Genomic DNA, 18,825 nt, shown 5'->3' with positions numbered 1-18,825 from the left:
CAACAATTTAAAAGATTTTACTGAGTTTATATAAGGAAATCAGTCTATTGAAATGAATTCATTAGGCCCTAATCTATGGATTTCACATGACTGGGAATACAGAACCTTTTTTTAAAATTATTTTTTATTTTGAGACATGGATCAGAAAACCACATAAATAGTGTTCATTGTCCTTAGCTTATGCTTGCCCATGCCATAACCCCACCGTCACCATAGGGCATTCTGTTCTCATCGTTGACATCAGCATACCACTCGCCCACACGCCGCTGTCTGCCATATGTCCGGTAGAGTTCCAACCGGGATTTATCCATGAAGAGCACGCTTTTCCAGCGTGCCAGTGGCCATCGAAGGTGAGCATTTTTCCCACTGAAGTCAGTTATAATTATTTTTTTAACCTTTTATTTAACTAGGCAAGTCCGTTAAGAACAAATTCTTATTTTCAATGACTGCCTAGGAAGAGCCTTGTTCAGGGGCAGAATTGCAGATTTTTACCTAGTCAGCTCTGTGATTCGATCTTGCAAACTTTCGGTTACTGGTCCATTGCCCTAACCACTAGGCTACCTGCCGAACTAGTCTGATCAAGACCTTTGTGAGGATGCTGAGCACACAGATGAGCTTCCCTGAGATTGTTTGTGCAGAAATTCTTTGGTTGTACAGATCCATCAACTGTCTGGGTGGCTGGTCTCAGACAATACCGCAGGTGAAGAAGCCGGATGTGGAGGTCCTGGGCTGGCATTGTTACACGTGGTCTATGGTTGTGAGGCCGATTGGCCGTACGGCCAAATTCTCTAAAACGACATTGGTAGTGAAATTAACATTCAATTCTCTGGCAACAGCTCAGCATGCCAATTTAAACAATTTATTTTTATTTTTAATTTAATTTATTTTCTTTATTTTATTCAAAAGTAATCTGTTTTTTCAAAAGTATCTGTCATCTGATATTTTAGCTGGTAACGTAACTAGTTAAAAACAAAAATATATATATATATATAATCTGTTACATGTAATGGATCCGTTTCTCCCTAACCTTGTATGTAACTCCTGTGGTTTCACATGCGATTGTAGATGCATGACATGAGTGCATGTCTTTTCCATGTGTACCTCTGTGTTTAGTGTCATTGTCTGTGAGTGTTTTTATTGTGTTTTTAAAATATATAAAAAAATTATAAAGGGATACGATTTCCCCTGTACCTTGCCTTCTTGCTTTTGGCAATTTGCCTGACTGAAAGCCTGTAATGTAGCCGAGTCCAATTCACCTGTGGGGATTTGTCATGGTGCCCACACACTGCTACAACAGTGTGGGCATCTGCAATCACACACACACGCTGACACAAACACGCCTCCCCCCACATACACAGCCAATAATAACATTCCTCTTTCTTCCTGCCAGAAGCATCAGCTACAGCATGCCCACACATTATCTCTGAGGTCCTGAAACGCAGACCACGCTTAACAGGCAGACATGGATCTTCATCAGCATAGATTAACTGTTTTGTCAGTTTGTGTATACGTGTTTTAAAGATGCACTATGCAGAAATTGATCCGCCATTTCCTGGTTGCTAAAATTTCAGTTTGATAAAACAAGCAAGTATAATAGAGATAATGATTGTACCATCTAAACCATTGTGAAATATATTTCCCATAACCAAAAATATTGTTTTTTTCAGCTGCTAGATACCGGTGTTCAAAAGTAAAAGATGCAAAAACGAAGCATAGAAATAGCGCACATGCTTTCAATGCGAATTACTCTCATTTCTATGTGAATTTGGTCAGGTCGTCCCAAAAATGGATGTGTCAAGCTGCATGTGTTTTGCCAGAGGTTGTTGTAAGGGAGTAATGTTGTGTAACTGGGTTAGAGCAGGCACAGCAGTGTTGTTTAGACTACGGCCCTGGGCGCTCTCTATCTGTCAGCTAGCTTCTCACTGCTTCTGTCCTCTTGTACTGCATTTAAACACACACACACAGACCACTCACACACTTAGATTAACAGGACTTGGATGGCTGGAAGGATGCTTTGCAAATTTCAGACATATTATGAATTATATTAAGACAAGTCCTACTATATCGATCTCTGTGTCTCCTAGACTGGTTCCGGCCCCCGAGGCAGCACAGAGGCCCCTGACCGAGACAGCAGCAGTATGAGTGTGGATGAGGGCCAGTTCTACAGTGTGCAGGTGGGAGACTCCACCTTCACTGTTCTGAAGCGCTACCAGGAGCTCAGGGCCATCGGCTCTGGGGCGCAGGGCATTGTCTGGTAAGACAACCGTTATGTAGACGAACAATATGCCCTCTAATAAGTGAAAGTTTCATACCAGTCAAATCCTCTCATATCTCCACAAGTGCATTCTATTTGGGATTGGGCAATAGGTTGGGTAGTCCTAGAACTAGGCTAGCTACTGTTTTACTGTTCTCTATTCTACAAGAATGAAAGGTTCCATGAGTATGTCTCTTAGCCTTGCGTTGTCATGAGTCATTGCACATATATTTCTCTCCATCCTCCCTTTACCCCCACCCTCTCCAGCTCTGCTCTAGACTCAGTGTTAGGTTTTCCCGTGGCAGTAAAGAAGCTGTGTCGGCCATTCCAGAACCAGACTCATGCCAAGCGGGCCTACAGGGAACTGGTGCTACTCAAATGTGTCAACCACAAAAACGTATGGCACCCGATTTTCAACAAGCTACTGTTTGAAAGCCCTCTGCCCTGTCTATTGAGCTGATTGTCTATTTTAAGCTGACACATGCCGTATGATGCAAAAAATAATAACCTAATAGATACAATATAGTAACCATCAGTAATATCTTGATATTACGTTTCATAACCTGTTAATAACCTATATTCCTTTAATAATCTATTCAGCTAATGAGTGGCGTTTGTCTGTCCTCAGATTATCAGGTTGATCAATGTGTTCACACCTCAGAAGTCACTGGAGGAGTTTCAGGACCTGTAAGTCTTCTTGTACCTGTGGTCTTTCTTTTATTGTTGAGTAGTTCTGCGTTACATTCCAATGCATGGCGTAATTCTACGCGTACTATACGAGTGTGGACATTGAAACAGAGCCCTTAGGCTTCAACTCAAATCCAGTTTGATACAGTAATACCCTTAGGTTTGCTGATAGACGTTCTCGCCAATCTTCTACTATTCAATCTCTGCTTGTTCTTATGTCCTCTTCTCCTTCCCTCTCCCGGTGCCAGCTACCTAGTGATGGAGCTAATGGATGCCAGTCTGTGCCAGGTGATCCACATGGACCTGGACCATGAGAGGATGTCCTACCTGCTCTACCAGATCCTCTGTGGCATCAGACACCTGCACTCCGCTGGCATCATCCACAGGGTGGGGAACACACACACCTGCGCACGCTCATACACTTGCATGAATGCAGCATGCGTGCACACACACACCAGCATACACACTTTGACTACATACAGTGACTTCAGATATTATTTAGACCCCTTGACTTTTTCCACATTTTGCTACGTTACAGCTCATTTCTAAAATTGATTAAATATTTTTTAAAGTCTCAGCAAACAGCCTCCCGGATGGCGCAGTGGTTAAGGGCGCTGTACTGCAGCGCCAGCTGTGCCATCAGAGTCCTGGGTTCGCGCCCAGGCTCTGTCGTAACCGGCCGTGACCGGGAGGTCCGTGGGGCGACGCACAATTGGCCTAGCGTCGCCCGGGTTAGGGAGGGCTTGGTCGGTAGGGTTGTCCTTGTCTCATCGCGCACCAGCGACTCCTGTGGCGGGCTGGGCGCAGTGTACGCTAGCCAAGGTGGCCAGATGCACAGTGTTTCCTCCGGCGCATTGGTGCGGCTGGCTTCCGGGTTGGATGTGCGCTGTGTTAAAGAAGCAGCGGCTTGGTTGGTTGTGTATCGGAGGACGCATGACTTTCAACCTTCGTCTCTCCCGAGCCCGTACGGGAGTTGTAGCGATGAGACAAGATAGTAGCTACTACAACAATTGGATACTACGAAATTGGGGAGAAAAAGGGCTAAAATTCACAAAAAAAAAAAAAAGTCTCAGCAAACTAAACACAATACCCCATAATGACAAAGCGAAAACGGGTTTTTTGAAATGCTTGCTAATTTATAACAAATAGAAAAACGAAATACCTTATTTACATTTTCAGACCCTTTGCTATGAGACTCGAAATTGATATCCGGTGCATCCTGTTGATCATCCTTGAGATGTTTCTGCAACTTGATTGGAGTCCACTTGTGGTAAATTCAATTGATTGGACATGATTTGGAAAGGGACACACCTGTCTATATAAGGTTCTACAGTTGACAGTGCCAAGTCCGAGAAAAAACCAAGCCATGAGGTCGAAGCAGTTGTCCGTAGAGCTCCGAGGCACAGATCTGGGGAAGGGTACCAAAACATTTCTGCAGCATTGAAGGTCCCCAAAAGTACAGAATCCTCCATTCTTAGATGGAAGAAATTTGGAACCACCAAGACTCTTCCTAGAGCGGGCCACCCGGCCAAACTGAGCAATCGGGGGAGAAGGTCCTTGGTTAGGGTGGTAAAACCAAGAACCTGATGGTCACTCTGACAGAGCTCTAGAGTTCCTCTGTGGTGATGGAAGAACCTTCCAGAAGGACAACCATCTCTGCAGCACTCCACCAATCAGGCCTTTATGTTAGTGGCCAGACGGAAGCCACTCCTCAGTAAAAGGCACATGACAGCCCGCTTGGAGTTTGCCAAAAGGCACCTAAAGGATTCTCAGACCTTAAGAAACAAGATTATCTGGTCTGATGAAACCAAGATTGAACTCTTTGGCCTGAATGCCAAGCGTCATGTCTGGAGGAGATCTGGCACCATCCCTACGGTGAAGCATGGTGGTGGCAGCATCGTGCTGTGGGGATGTTTTTCAGCGGCAGGGACTGGGAGACAAGTCAGGATTGAGGAAAAGGTGTACGGAGCAAAGTACAGAGATCCTTGATGAAAACCTGCTCAGGAACTCAGACTGGGGCGAGGGTTCACCTTCCAACAGGACAATGACCCTAAGCACACAGCCAAGACAACACAGGAGTGCCTTCGGGACAAGTCTCTGAATGTCCTTGAGTGGCCCAGCCATAGCCTGGACTTGAACCCGACCGAACATCTCTGGAGAGACCTGAAAATAGCTGTGTGGCTATTTTCCCCATCGAACGTGACAGAGCTTGAGAGGATCTGCAGAGAAGAATGAAGAGAAACTCCCCAAATACAGGTGTGCCAAGCTTGTAGCATCATACCCAAGAAGACTTGAGGGTGTAATCACTGCCAATGGTGCTTCACCAAAGTACTGAGTAAAGGTTCTGAATACTTAGGTAAATGTGATATTTCAGTATTTTATTTTGAATACATTTGCAAAAAATGTCAAACTTGTTTTTACTTTGTCATTATGGGGTATTGTTTGGGGGGGGGGGGGGGGGCAATTGAATACATTTTAGAATAAGGCTGTAACGTAACCATGTGGAATAAGTCACATTCCGCTACAATCACATTAACATCTGCTAACCATGTGTATATGACCATTAAAATTTGATTTGATACTTTCCGGATGTGCTGTATGCTCTATCCCTCTCTCCCTATAGGATCTGAAGCCCAGTAACATAGTGGTCAAGTCAGACTGTACTCTGAAGATCCTGGACTTTGGATTGGCAAGAACGGCCTGCACCAACTTCATGATGACCCCTTATGTGGTGACTAGGTACTACAGGGCCCCAGAGGTCATCCTGGGCATGAAGTACAAGGAGAACGGTAAGTGGGAAGAACGCTATGGCTGTGTCTCAAACCACACCCTATTTCCCCTGTAGTGCACTACCCTTGACCCTCTGGCTTTGGTTAAAAGTATTGAACTTGGGAAATAGTGTCAATTAGGACACAGCCTAATTGCTACTAATCTGACTAACCCACTAACAAGTCCTGGGTCATGTGTGTATTGTGTACCACTGAACAGAGTTGTTCTATTCCAAAAGGTGCTGATGTGTTAGTGATTGGAATTCCTCATAGTGCCTGGTTACAACCTACAAAAACAAATTGCAGAAGAATTATGAAAGGAGTGTCGTGGAAATTCTTACACAGGGACACTTGAATTCCATCTTAAATGAATAATGGTCTATAATCAGCGCGCTGGAGCGGTTCCAACAAACTTAATGCACCAAGTACACATGTCGATTAGGAGCTCTAACTGGGCAGTCCCGTTAGTTCCCTTATATACTGACAAGTTATATTTGCATGATTTAGCTTATTCATCGTTCATAATGTTTGCTTCATTCATGTGACAGACCAATACCTCACAAGGCTTCTTCTCTCTAAGCTGAGACCTTGAAACTGAGATATCCCTTTCTCTAAACAAGGTTCTGGTCATCCTGCCAAATTGCAGATACTGATAGTGAGGATTCATTCAATCAGTCACTTGCATGAACACAGAAATTGGTTTTGAGAAAAGCAGCAACAGAACACAGAAATTGGTTATTAGAAAATAACAAACTTATGTAACTTATCACGTGTGTGATGATAATCATTGCATTTTAATGTAAGCATTGTTTTTTTTTCTTCTATCATATTTCTTTTAAAGTAAGGGGAAAGTTCTGATGGAGGCCGATACGTTAAGCTTATTAAAGATCCGTGACACTATCAAGAGCAGTGTGCGGTTTCCTTTTTCATTTGTCTTATTCAACTGTTGCTATGCACCTGCAAAAAGTTCTCAGATGTGCAACTGCCTTTTTGAATTTTAAAGTAAGGGAAATCAACACATGAAACCAGACACTTCAAACCCTTCGTTCTGTATTATACAATCTAATTAGTATGGTAACACTATCATCTTAGTAAAGGTTATACTTCTATTAACGGCAATTCATTTATCAAACATACACAGCATGTTCAATAACACAATTTGGACAAACTAAGAAAAAGGAAAAAAAACTTGCTGTAGCCCATTTTGGCAATTTGGGATCCCCAACTTCCAAACAGGGATTCCAACCAAGTTGCAGGCGTCCCTTCTGGTTGTGGGGAATTATTCTTCGCGACAGTGGTAATGTGTTCGGTGAGATCAGTCATATGTGAGGAGTGATCTGGGGCAAAAGTACAACCTTCATCGCCGATATACGCGCGCGCACACACACACACACACACATATATGCACTATACATCCACATGGATTTAGTACGGTAGTGGTGGAGTAGGGGCCTGAGGGCACACAGTGTGTTGCGAATGCATTGTGATGTTTCTATAATTGTTTAAACTGCCTTAATTTTGCTGGACTCCAGGAAGAGTAACAGCAGCTAATAGGGATCCATAATAAATACAAATGATTGCACAAGTGCCCCTTTGAACTGCCAAAAGATAGTCAAGAGCCTCTCTGTTTGTAGAGCCAATTTACGCAATTCTTTAGGCATTCCCGAATTTGGTCTAGGGTACATGCATATTGACTTTCACAGGGAAGAGAGAACACATGTTAAACAGTTTCACACCAACCTTGATAAGAATGAGAATGCAGCTTGGGCTAACCTTGCCCCAATCTAGTGGCTCTCCTCACATTTTAGTTGTATAGCTCTGTCTCTAGAAGCCTCGCCTTTCCAAACCATAATTATAACTATTGATAAATTGTCCAGCCCAAGTTTAGAATGGTAGTCCTTAGAACCAACTTGAAGCACTATCACTTTAATTTAAGACCCTCAACTTAGCACACACCGATACTGGCAGAATGTACATTGACATACAGTATATTCTTATATTTCCAGTAGCAACTATTCTCATCCCTTGTGGTAATGACAGATGTGGTATCTCAATTAATTCTTAGTCAAAATTACTATACATTTCTCAGTGTGCAGACCTCCACAATCAACCTGATACTTCAAATATACAATTTTGGATAAGCCTAAATCAATTACGGACACAGTTTATCCCCCCTCCCTCCCGACACTCATCCTTCTGGCGTTTTCTTCATGTGTTTCAGTTTGTCCTCCCAATGGCACATGTTCAAAGTGGATGGCCGTTGATAATGTCTCTCACCTGAGCCGCCACTGTCCTTTACAGTCCATTATGTCTTGTCCATTTTCCTACAAGTACACCAGCAAGTTTGGACGAGATATTTCTCCATGCTCACTCCAAGTGGACCCGTGTCTCACTCCTGAGAGAAAAGACATGAGAGAATGAGAGAAAAGGCAGTTGATAGCTTCGACTGGATGCTGTGTACATGCTGGCTCGGACTCAGGTCTCACGGTAGAAGTGGTGAAGGACCATACTGAACACCATTGCTTCAACTAGTTAGTGGAGATGAGGTTGCACTGTTCTTGGTCAAATTATCCCTTCCATGCATCTAGACACCATCTGTAGTCACTTTCGCCATAAAGGAGAGACCAGAACAACAGTTTTTTTTTAGTTTAGGGCATTCTGATTCAAGAAAATCCAGACAAATTATTTATTGTATGACAAACTATTACTGCTACCAATATTCTTAATGCAGATTTCTAAAACAAATGTCAGAGAATAACAACACAGTTTAAACCATTTTATATATATATATACAGTGCCTTGCGAAAGTATTCGGCCCCCTTGAACTTTGCGACCTTTTGCCACATTTCAGGCTTCAAACATAAAGATATAAAACTGTATTTTTTTATGAAGAATCAACAACAAGTGGGACACAATCATGAAGTGGAACGACATTTATTGGATATTTCAAACTTTTTTAACAAATCAAAAACTGAAAAATTGGGCGTGCAAAATTATTCAGCCCCTTTAATTTCAGTGCAGCAAACTCTCTCCAGAAGTTCAGTGAGGATCTCTGAATGATCCAATGTTGACCTAAATGACTAATGATGATAAATACAATCCACCTGTGTGTAAATGTCGTTCCACTTCATGATTGTGTCCCACTTGTTGTTGATTCTTCACAAAAAAATACAGTTTTATATCTTTATGTTTGAAGCCTGAAATGTGGCAAAAGGTCGCAAAGTTCAAGGGGGCCGAATACTTTCGCAAGGCACTGTGTATGTATATATATATATACTCAGCAATAAAAGAAACGACCCTGTCTTTCAAAGATAATTCGTGAAAATCCAAACAACTTTACAGATCTTCATTGTAAAGGGTTTAAGCACTGTTTCCCACGCTTGTTCAATGAACCATAATTAATGAACATGCACATGTGGAATGGTCGTTAAGACACTAACAGCTTACAGATGGTAGGCAATTAAGGTCACTGCTATGAAAACTTAGGACACTATAAAGAGACCTTTCTACTGACTCTGAAAAACACCAAAAAGAAAGATGCCCAGAGTCCCTGCTCATCTGCGTGAACATGCCTTAGGCATGCTGCAAGGAGGCATGAGGACTGTCAATAAATTGAAATGTCCGTACTATGAGAAGCCCAAGACAGTGCTACAGGGCGGACAGCTGATCGTCCTCACAGTGGCAGAACACAGTTAACAACACCTGCACAGGATCGGTACATCCGAACATCACACCTGTGGGACAGGTACAGGATGGCAACAACAACTGCCCAAGTTACACTAGGAATGCACAATCCCTCCATCAGTGCTCAGACTGTCTGCAATAGGCTGAGAGAGGCTGGACTGAGGGCTTGTAGGCCAGTTGTAAGGCAGGTCCTCACCGGCAACAACATCGTCTATGAGCACAAACCCACCGTCGCTGGACCAGACAGGACTGGCAAAAAGTGCTCTTCACTGACTAGTTGCGGTTTTGTCTCACCAGGGGTGATGGTCGGATTCGTGTTTATCGTCGACGGAATGAGCGTTACACCGAGGCCTGTACTCTGGAGCGGGATCGATTTGGAGGTGGTGGGTCCGTCACGGTCTGGGGCGGTGTGTCACAGCATCATCTGACTGAGCTTGTTGCCATTGCCTGCAATCTCAATGCTATGCGTTACAGGGAAGACATCCTCCTCCCTCATGTGTTACCCTTCCTGCAGGCTCATCCTGACATGACCCTCCAGCAGGACAATGCCACCACGCACAGAACGAGCCGTATGGCTGATTTCCTGCAAGACACTGAATGTGTCAGTGTTCTGCCTTGGCCAGCGAAGAGCCCGGATCTCAATCCCATTGAGCACGTCTGGGACCTGTTGGATCAGGCCACCCCCCCACCCCCCCCAGAAATGTCCGGGACCTTGCAGGTGCCTTGGTGGAAGAGTGAGGTAACATCTCACAGCAATTCTGGTGTAGTCCATGAGGAGGAGATGCACTTAATGCAGCTGGTGGCCACACCAGATACTGACTGTTACTTTTGATTTTGACCCCCCCTTGTTCAGGGACACATTATTCCAATTCTGTTAGTCACATATCTGTGGAACTTGTACAGTTTGTCTCAGTTCTTGAATGTTATGTTCATACAAATATTTACACATGTTTGCTGAAAATAAACGCAGTTGACAGTGAGAACATTTTCTTTTTTTGCTGAGTTAGATATATATATATATTTCAAATTGGCTTATACTCCCCTATCATCTTGGCGAACGCACTGCAGAGTTACAGGTCAGGGAGTCAGAGGGCATTCCCATGCAAAACTAGACAGATAGCTAACAACTAAATCTTCAATAAAACTCTCAAGGCGTGACTTTTCTTGAATGAAATTATTGAAAACGTTTATGATGTGAAACTGCAGAATACAGAAAATAATATACTTTAGTATTCAATTCAAATCGACATATTGTAGCTGTACATTATACCTTTGAAGTTGCATGAAAATACAAAGCACGTGCCAAGGTACTATGCATCTGGCATGACGCCAAACCATATAGCTAATTGTTACTCATATGGTAATTGACTAACTCCTTTCATTACCCTAATAACAAAGTATATTACTCTAGAAACAGTAACAAAACTACAGTATTGTCTATTTTACAATTCGTTTGCATGACGCACAAGCAAAGTAATACAGCTGACGGCGTACATGAAAGGCAAGGCAATTTGTGTGAGTAAATGCAAGTGCAGAACGAATTCTCTACTTCCTGTTTGCGTACAGTCTTTCTAAGTACCAGAAAGCTCCACTAGGGGTGAATAACACCATGGAACACACTGAAAATCCATCTTAACCATTGTAATAATCTGTTACCTTTTTTCTTAAAAAAACAAAAATTTCCCCAATTTTGTGGTATCCAATTGTTAGTAATTACTATCTTGTCTCATCGCTACAACTCCCATATGGGCACGGGAGAGACGAAGGTCGAAAGCCATGCGTCCTCCGAAACCCAACCAAGCCGCACTGCTTCTTAACACAGCGCGCCTCCAACCCAGAAGCCAGCTGCACCAATGTGTCTGAGAAAACACTGTGTACCTGGCTACCTTGGTTAGCGCGCACTGCGCCCGGTCCGCCACAGGAGTCGCTGGTGCGTGATGAGACAAGGATATCCCTACCGGCCAAACCCTCCCTTACCCGGACGATGCTAGGCCAATTGTGCGTCGCCCCACGGACCTCCCGGTCGCGGCCGGCGCGACAGAGCCTGGGCGCGAAACCAGAGTCTCTGGAGGCACAGCTAGCGCTACGGTGCCCTAGACCACTGCGCCACCCGGGAGGCCCCATCTGTTACCTTCTAACAGGATGGCAGCACAGGGCTAATCCTAGGGGAGAAATCCCAACCATCCAACAGACCCAATCTGGTGATTATGTGTTATTGAAGCAAGACAAGAACAATGAGAAGACAACAGCAATACACATCACTTGATGTGGGGAAACCTCAATCCATTTGGATTTAACTGTCAACCATTACCAACATCTTTTTTCCCTTTTTACATGCAGGCATGTGAAGAAAATCAATTTGCGTATTTAGTCTTGTGCATCTTCAACGATTCTCTTTACTTGCTTTGCACCATATGTATCTTCCGTACATATTTAGGAACAGGCTGCAGACCACGTAGACATTTCTTATAAATGCTTAGACCGCTGTCAGTGGGGCTTTCCATGGTATCGTTATGCCCTTGCGCTAGTTTTCTCATAAAACTAGTGAATAGCCTTCTCTCTCTAAGACTATGGGTACCTTTTTATGCGTTACTCACCTTGATTTTTTCAGATTCCTTAAAATGGACTTACTGAAATCAGTTGCTGTCCCTCATTTGTTCGCGGATGTCTCCTCCTGGGCAGCTCACAGTAAGGGTCTGGGCGGGTCTCATCTTTTGGTCAAAATGGGAATTTACCCTCAGGCTTCATAAAATGTGCCACCGGTTTTCTTCGAGGACCCCCAATGGAAATTCTTACACAGGGACACTAAGTCAATTTTTAAATGAATCATTGTTTATTATCAGCGCGCTGGAGCGGTTCCAACAAACTTAATGCACCGAGTACACATGTCGATTAGGAGCTCCAACCTGGCAGTCCCGTTATATTTGCATGATTTAGCTTATTCATAATTCATGTTTGCTTCATTCATGTGACGACCAATACTGGGTCATGCATGTGACAGACCAATACCTCACAAGGCTTCTTCTCTCTAAGCTGAGACCTTGAAACTGAGATATCCCTTTCTCTAAACAAGGTTCTGGGCGTACTGCCAAATTACAGATACTGATAGTGAGGATTTGTTCAATCAGTCACTTGCATGAACACAGAAATTGGTTATTAGAAAAGGTCAAACATAAAAAAATGTCCATCACAGTGGGTTGGTTTTAAAATGGAGTGCTGTTGGTCATGTTTGGTGTGTCCAAGGACCTTTTGAAGGGTTGGATAAATATTTTTATTGATCATAGTTAGTGATTCTACTAAACTATTGTGTTGGCTGATCAAGGTTAGAGAACAAACAGTGACTGATCATGCTGTTCTGATCATACCGCTTGATCATGTTTCCATTGATGATGGTTGTTGAATGTTGATGGTTCTGTGCTGCTCTGCAGTTGACCTGTGGTCTGTTGGCTGCATCATGGCTGAGATGATTGCACACAAAATCCTCTTCCCTGGAAAAGACTGTATCCTTTGTGCGTGTGAGAGCGTGCGTGTTCGTTCCACTTATGACGCATCACTCTGCTTATGAGAATTTGTATGTAGCAGTGTTGCATAGTGAATGGTATTCCATTTATGTTTTTGTTTATTATCGATGTACAGTATTCAAACCTACTTCCTGTGTAGGAAGTTAAGGCACATTTTTCCAGTGCATTAGAAGTTTCCAATTTACCTTTTATCAAAGGAAAATACCTCTAAGTCTTCATCAGGGCAGAAATACAGGGGAGGGGTTTATGAACATTTGTTAAAGGCACACAGTCCAAAGCAAATACTATCCATGCCCTGACCACATCACATCCTATTGTACCAGCTACACACACACACACTCGTACACAGCAGGGTTTGCTTTAGCCAGAAATATCCAGATTTTGGCCTTCATTTTATAAAAATTTAAAAATTAAAAAGTTAGTAAGCACAATTGGCGCCAGGCTGGGAGAAAAAAATCCTATTGCGAAATAATGCTTTTTTTTTTTTTTTTTGCCTATTCGCAGTGGTGGACAAAGTACACAATTGTCATACTTGAGTAAAAGTAAAGATGCCTTAATAGAAAATTACTTGAGTAAACGTATTTGGTTTTAAATATACTTAAGTATCAAAAGTATAAATCATTTTACATTCCTTATATTAAGCAAACCAAAAATATTAATTTACGGATAGCCAGGGGCACACTCCAACACTCAGACATAATTTACAAACGAAGCATTTGTGTTTACTGAGTCTGCCAGATAAGATGCGGTAGGGATGACCAGGGATGTTCTCTTGATGTGTGTGAATTGCACCATTTTCCTGTATTCATAATGTAACGAGTACTTTTGGGTGCCAGGGGAAATGTGGAGTGAAAAGTACATTACTAAAGAAAAATAATGTAAATTGTCAAAAATATAAATAGTAAAGTACAGATACCCCCCTCCCCCAAAAACGACTTAAGAAGTACTTTAAAGTATTTTTAGTTAAGTACTTTACGCCACTGCCTATTTGTTGATGTAAATACATTTGACCAGTCATGCTTATCCGTCTATGGGGCAATTTGCATAATTTAATTAAAAGTCAGGTACGGAAGTCAGGCTTCATCAGCGCGTCACACACCACTTAGCAATGAGCTGGAAGCAGTATGCCTTTTGAAAACGTATACCTACTTAAAACCTTTCTGGGATATGTGGGACGTTAGCGTCCCACTTGGCTAAAAGCCAGAGAAAATGCACAGCGCCAAATTCAAATAAATTCCTATAAAAATCGAACTTTCATGAATTCACACATGTAAGATACCAAATTAAAGCTACACGTGTTGTGAATCCAACCAACATGTCAGATTTCAAAAACGATTTTCGGCGAAAGCAAACGATACTATTATCTGAGGATAGCACCTCCGTAAACAAAAGGGAACATATTTCAACCTCTCCAGCTGTGGCACAAAACGCAGAAATAAAATCATGCCATATAAATCTTGCCTTTGACGAGCTTCTACTGTTAGCACCAAAAATTTCCCATAAATATCACAAATGGTCCTTTTGTTTGATTAATTCCGTCCATATATATCCAAAATGTCCATTTATTTGGCGCGTTTGATCCAGAAAAACACCGGTTCCAACTTGCGCAACGCGACTACAAAATATCTCAAGTTACCTGTAAACTTTGCCAAAACATTTCAAACTACTTTTGTAATACAACTTTTGGTATTTTTTTAAGTAAATAATAGATCAAATTGAAGACGGGATGATCTGTGTTCAATACAGGAAGAAAACAAACGGACGCTAGCTTTCTGGTCACGTGCCTCTATCAAACAGTACACATGAAGTGACCCTCGTTTTGAACAGGGCTACTTCTTCATTACACAAAGGAAAAACCTCAACCAATTTCTAAAGACTGGTGAAATCCAGTGGAAGTGGTAGGAACTGCAAGCAAGTCCCTTAGAAATCTGGATTCCCAATGAAAACTCATTGAAAAGAGAGTGACCTCAAAAACAAAACAAAAAATCTAAATGGTTTGTCCTCTGGGTTTCGCCTGCTACATAAGTTCTGTTATACTCAGACATGATTCAAACAGTTTTAGAAACTTCAGAGTGTTTACTAATAATATGCATATCTTGTCTTCTGTGGATGAGTAGCAGGCAGTTGAATTTGGGCATGCTTTTCATAGAAAATTCCAAATGCTGCCCCCTATCCTAGAGAAGTTAATTGTTTAAAACCTGAACATTTTGCTACATATTATGAGGCATGTTTTACCTTGCTTCAAAGTAGCCTGGGCATATGCCATTGAAACCAAAAGCCTATTTATCTCATATTCTATTGGTTTTACATTTCCTTCCATTGTCCGGTAGCCAAATGCCTTGTGCACATTACTGCGCTAATTATGTCAAGAAATAAGACTTTACATTTTAATCTTAATGTGATGATCTGTTCCATCTATTCATTGCTTTTCAACATTATTTTTGTTGCCTAGGCCTAGTGGTTGTATGAATTTGAATTTGGGATCTATCTTCCCACAACTGTCCCAGAGACTGTTTGGGCTATTTATTTCTCGACAAGCTGGCCAATAGAATAGTAAACTTTTCTACTATGGGGAATAGTCGATTGCCATAGGCTCATAGGTGACACATCCATAAGGCTAGGGGAATCTAAGCTTTCCCTAAGTAAATTAAATTGCCAAAATGATATAGCCTAATTAGCCTACTCCTGTCTATACAGAAATAAAACATTAGTTTGGAAAACAAAAGGCTCTTGCTGTAAAGAGAAGACAATGAAAATCTGTCTTTTAGTAACCAAATTCTCAACCTAATTGAACAGTAGGCCTATAGCTTATCTTATTAGCACCAGCGGAGAGTGCGCCCTGCGCATGTTCACTCTTTATCGTTGTTCAGTCAGTGCCACTTAAGTTTGTTTTTGGACAATTTCCTCCATTTTAGATGGACGTCATATTATATTTGCGTCTCCCCTTCTCATAGGCCTATTAAATGGACAAGGTTGTTTTTGATTTATCCGTTTCAGTGTCAGCAGAGTAGGCTACCCTGTAATTAGTCGTATTAAAAAAGATTCTGCTTATGTGTCCAGTCATATAAAGTGTAGTAGAATTGCATGAAATGTGTTTCTCCCGTACAAAGAAAGAATAAACGTATCTGATATAGCCTGTAACCCAGGACTCGCCGATATACACGTGGTCTTTTTTATATATTATATTATTAGCCTAAATTATGATTTTCCAATCTACTCCTCACATTATGCATAGTAGGCGATCTTACATAAGTCTGGAAATGCGATGATGCATTATTATAAAGGTGCATTTTTATGGTAAAAAATGTGGTGAAACTCAAACGCCGCCTATGCATAGGCTGGTGATTTTTCTGTTCGTTACTCGTCTTGTTGGCTGAGGAAAAGTACACGTGGACAGTTATTCTGACATCTTCGAAGTGTCCAGTGAGGACACGCGTTATTTCATCCCCGACTTGCAAATCGAGAAAGCGAAACGGCTGTGTAAACTGATGAGCAGTGCTCCTAAGCAGTGCTCCATGCGAGAGGAGCCTGAAAGGCTGTGTAAACTGATGAGCAGTGCTCCTAAGCAGTGCTCCATGCGAGAGGAGCCTGAAAGGCTGTGTAAACTGATGAGCAGTGCTCCATGCGAGTTGAGCCTGAAAGGCTATGTGTTAAGTTAGTTAGTCTGTCCTTCCCATCCTGATGAGAGTGCTCTCTGAATGGAAATAGCCTGGAGTATGTCCCTAATCCTGCATTTTGAACCATTTCGTAACTAAAGCATTATTCTTCCATTTAACATATAATAATTTAACCACTGCCGTATGTCTTCCTATGATTTTGGTGATTTGTGTTTATAAAGACAACCAACCATATGTTTGAACATTTGTTTTCATTTTCTTCCTGTTCCCAGTGGACATCTGGTCAGTGGGGTGCATCATGGGTGAAATGGTGAAGGGCAACGTTATCTTCCAGGGCACCGACCGTATCCTTCATCCACCTCTCTCCCACTCCCTCTTTTTTTCAATATCTCACTCCTCTTCATCCCTTTCCTCATCCCTCTGTCTCCACTCCTCTCTGGCACTTGATTCTTCCATTGTCTCCATAAGTATTTATACTTGGTTAGATCCACAAGGACGATTGAGACCACTTCCATTGTGTTTTTCCTCAACCAGTAGACGTCACCTCCATTGATAATGAAAAAAATAACTGGGATGCCTCCGATTAGCATTTTATACTGGCTGCCTGTTTCACCTTTTCTAATGGAAATGGGCTCTCGCTCTCATTTTTAGTTGATGTAATACACACACATACACCCATGTTCTCCTTAACTGTGGTGCCTGTCCAGACATAGACCAGTGGAACAAGGTGATTGAGGTGCTGGGTACTCCCTCCATGGAGTTTATGAACCGGCTGATGGAGACTGTGAGGAACTATGTGATGAACAAGCCTCAATACCCAGGGGTGAACTTCGCTGAACTATTTCCTGACTGGGCCTTCCCCTCTGATTCCGAACACGACAGACTCAAGAGTAAGATATTTCCCCTCCTGATTTTTGTATCTTTTTTTACTTTTCTTTTAGTTCTTGGTCCTGAAAGGCTCCAGTATCGCAGGCTTTTGCTCTAGCCCATCACTGCGTCACCAGATTCAGCTGACCAAGGCCTTAGTGATGAATAGATAAGCTGAAACTCGTGTGTTATTGATGGGCTGGAACAAAATCTCGCTCACATTGTAGCCCTCCAAGAGCAGGAGTGAAGAACACTATCCAGCAATATGTGTGTTGCTGTATCAAAGTGATCTAGTTGAAAGCTGGATCAGTATTCTTATCTAACACCTTGTGTGGGCTTAAGCGGTCGCATAGAGACCACGGGGTCTATCTTAATGAAATGATGTCAAGATAGCCTTGGTTGCTGTAGAAACAGTGCAGTGAATGTGCCATTCTCTCATTTCCATGACAGCGGGTCAAGCTCGGGACCTGCTGTCCAAAATGCTGGTGATCGATCCCGAGAGCCGCATCTCAGTGGAAGAGGCCCTGAATCACCCTTATATACACGTGTGGTACGATCCAGGAGAGGCAGATGCGGTGAGTGGACTGTTCCACATTTTTGAGAGAGGGGATGTATATAGTTGAAGTCTGAAATTTACATACACTTAGGTTGGAGTCATTTACTTGTTTTTCAACCACTCCACAAATGTCTTGTTAACAGACAATAGTTTTGGCAAGTCGGTTAGGACATCTACTTTGTGCATGACGCAATTAATTTTTTCCAACAATTGTTTACAGACAGATTTAATTCACTGTATCACAATTCCAGTGGGTCAGAAGTTTACATACACTACGTTAACTGTGCCTTTAAACAGTTCGGAAAATTCCCGAAAACAATGTCATGGCTTTAGAAGCTTCTGATAGGCTAATTGATATAATTTGAGTCAATTGGGGGTGTACCTGTGGGTGTATTTCAAGGCCTACCTTCAAACTCAGTGCCTTTTTGCTTGACGTCATGGGAAAATCAAAAGAAATCAGCCAAGACCTCAGGAAAAAAAATGTGTAGACCTCCAAGTCTGGTTCGTCCTGGGGAGCAATTTCCAAATGCCTGAAGGTACCATGTTCATCTGTACAAACAATAGTACGTAAGTATAAACACTATGGGACCACACAGCCGTCATACCGCTCAGGAAGGACACGTGTTCTGTCTCCTAGAGGTGAACATACTTTGGTGTGAAAAGTGCAAATCTATCCCAGAACAACAGCAAAGGACCTGGTGAAGATGCTGGAGGAAACAGGTACAAAAGTATCTATATCCACAGTAAAACGAGTCCTATATCGACATAACCTGAAAGGCCGCTCAGCAAGGAAGAAGCTGCTGCTCCAAAACCGCCATAAAAAAGCAAGGCTACGGTTTGCAACTGCACATGGGGACGAAGATCGTAATTT

At 42.3% G+C, this 18,825-nt stretch overlaps 1 protein-coding gene across 5 annotated transcripts in view; it reads left to right on the top strand.

The window, feature by feature from the left end:
* Positions 1-18,825, top strand: part of LOC139366158 (mitogen-activated protein kinase 9-like) — a 36,142-nt gene that overhangs the window by 9,834 nt on the left and 7,483 nt on the right. For 4 of the 5 annotated variants that reach the window (XM_071103321.1, XM_071103324.1, XM_071103325.1 and 1 more), the window contains exons 2-9: positions 2,085-2,254; positions 2,522-2,651; positions 2,883-2,941; positions 3,190-3,328; positions 5,565-5,730; positions 16,804-16,875; positions 17,239-17,421; positions 17,849-17,973. In XM_071103321.1, coding sequence (XP_070959422.1) covers positions 2,139-2,254; positions 2,522-2,651; positions 2,883-2,941; positions 3,190-3,328; positions 5,565-5,730; positions 16,804-16,875; positions 17,239-17,421; positions 17,849-17,973 — 990 coding nt within the window. In that variant the 5' untranslated portion in view covers positions 2,085-2,138. Of the gene's footprint in view, positions 1-2,084; positions 2,255-2,521; positions 2,652-2,882; positions 2,942-3,189; positions 3,329-5,564; positions 5,731-12,821; positions 12,894-16,803; positions 16,876-17,238; positions 17,422-17,848; positions 17,974-18,825 lie in introns of all 5 variants that reach the window. The other variant, XM_071103322.1, reaches the window with a different exon arrangement.

This window comes from Oncorhynchus clarkii, chromosome 14, assembly GCF_045791955.1.
Source record: "Oncorhynchus clarkii lewisi isolate Uvic-CL-2024 chromosome 14, UVic_Ocla_1.0, whole genome shotgun sequence".
Lineage (NCBI taxonomy): Eukaryota > Metazoa > Chordata > Actinopteri > Salmoniformes > Salmonidae > Oncorhynchus > Oncorhynchus clarkii.
Note: the sequence above shows the minus strand (reverse complement) of the source record. Positions and strands in the feature narration are given on the sequence as shown.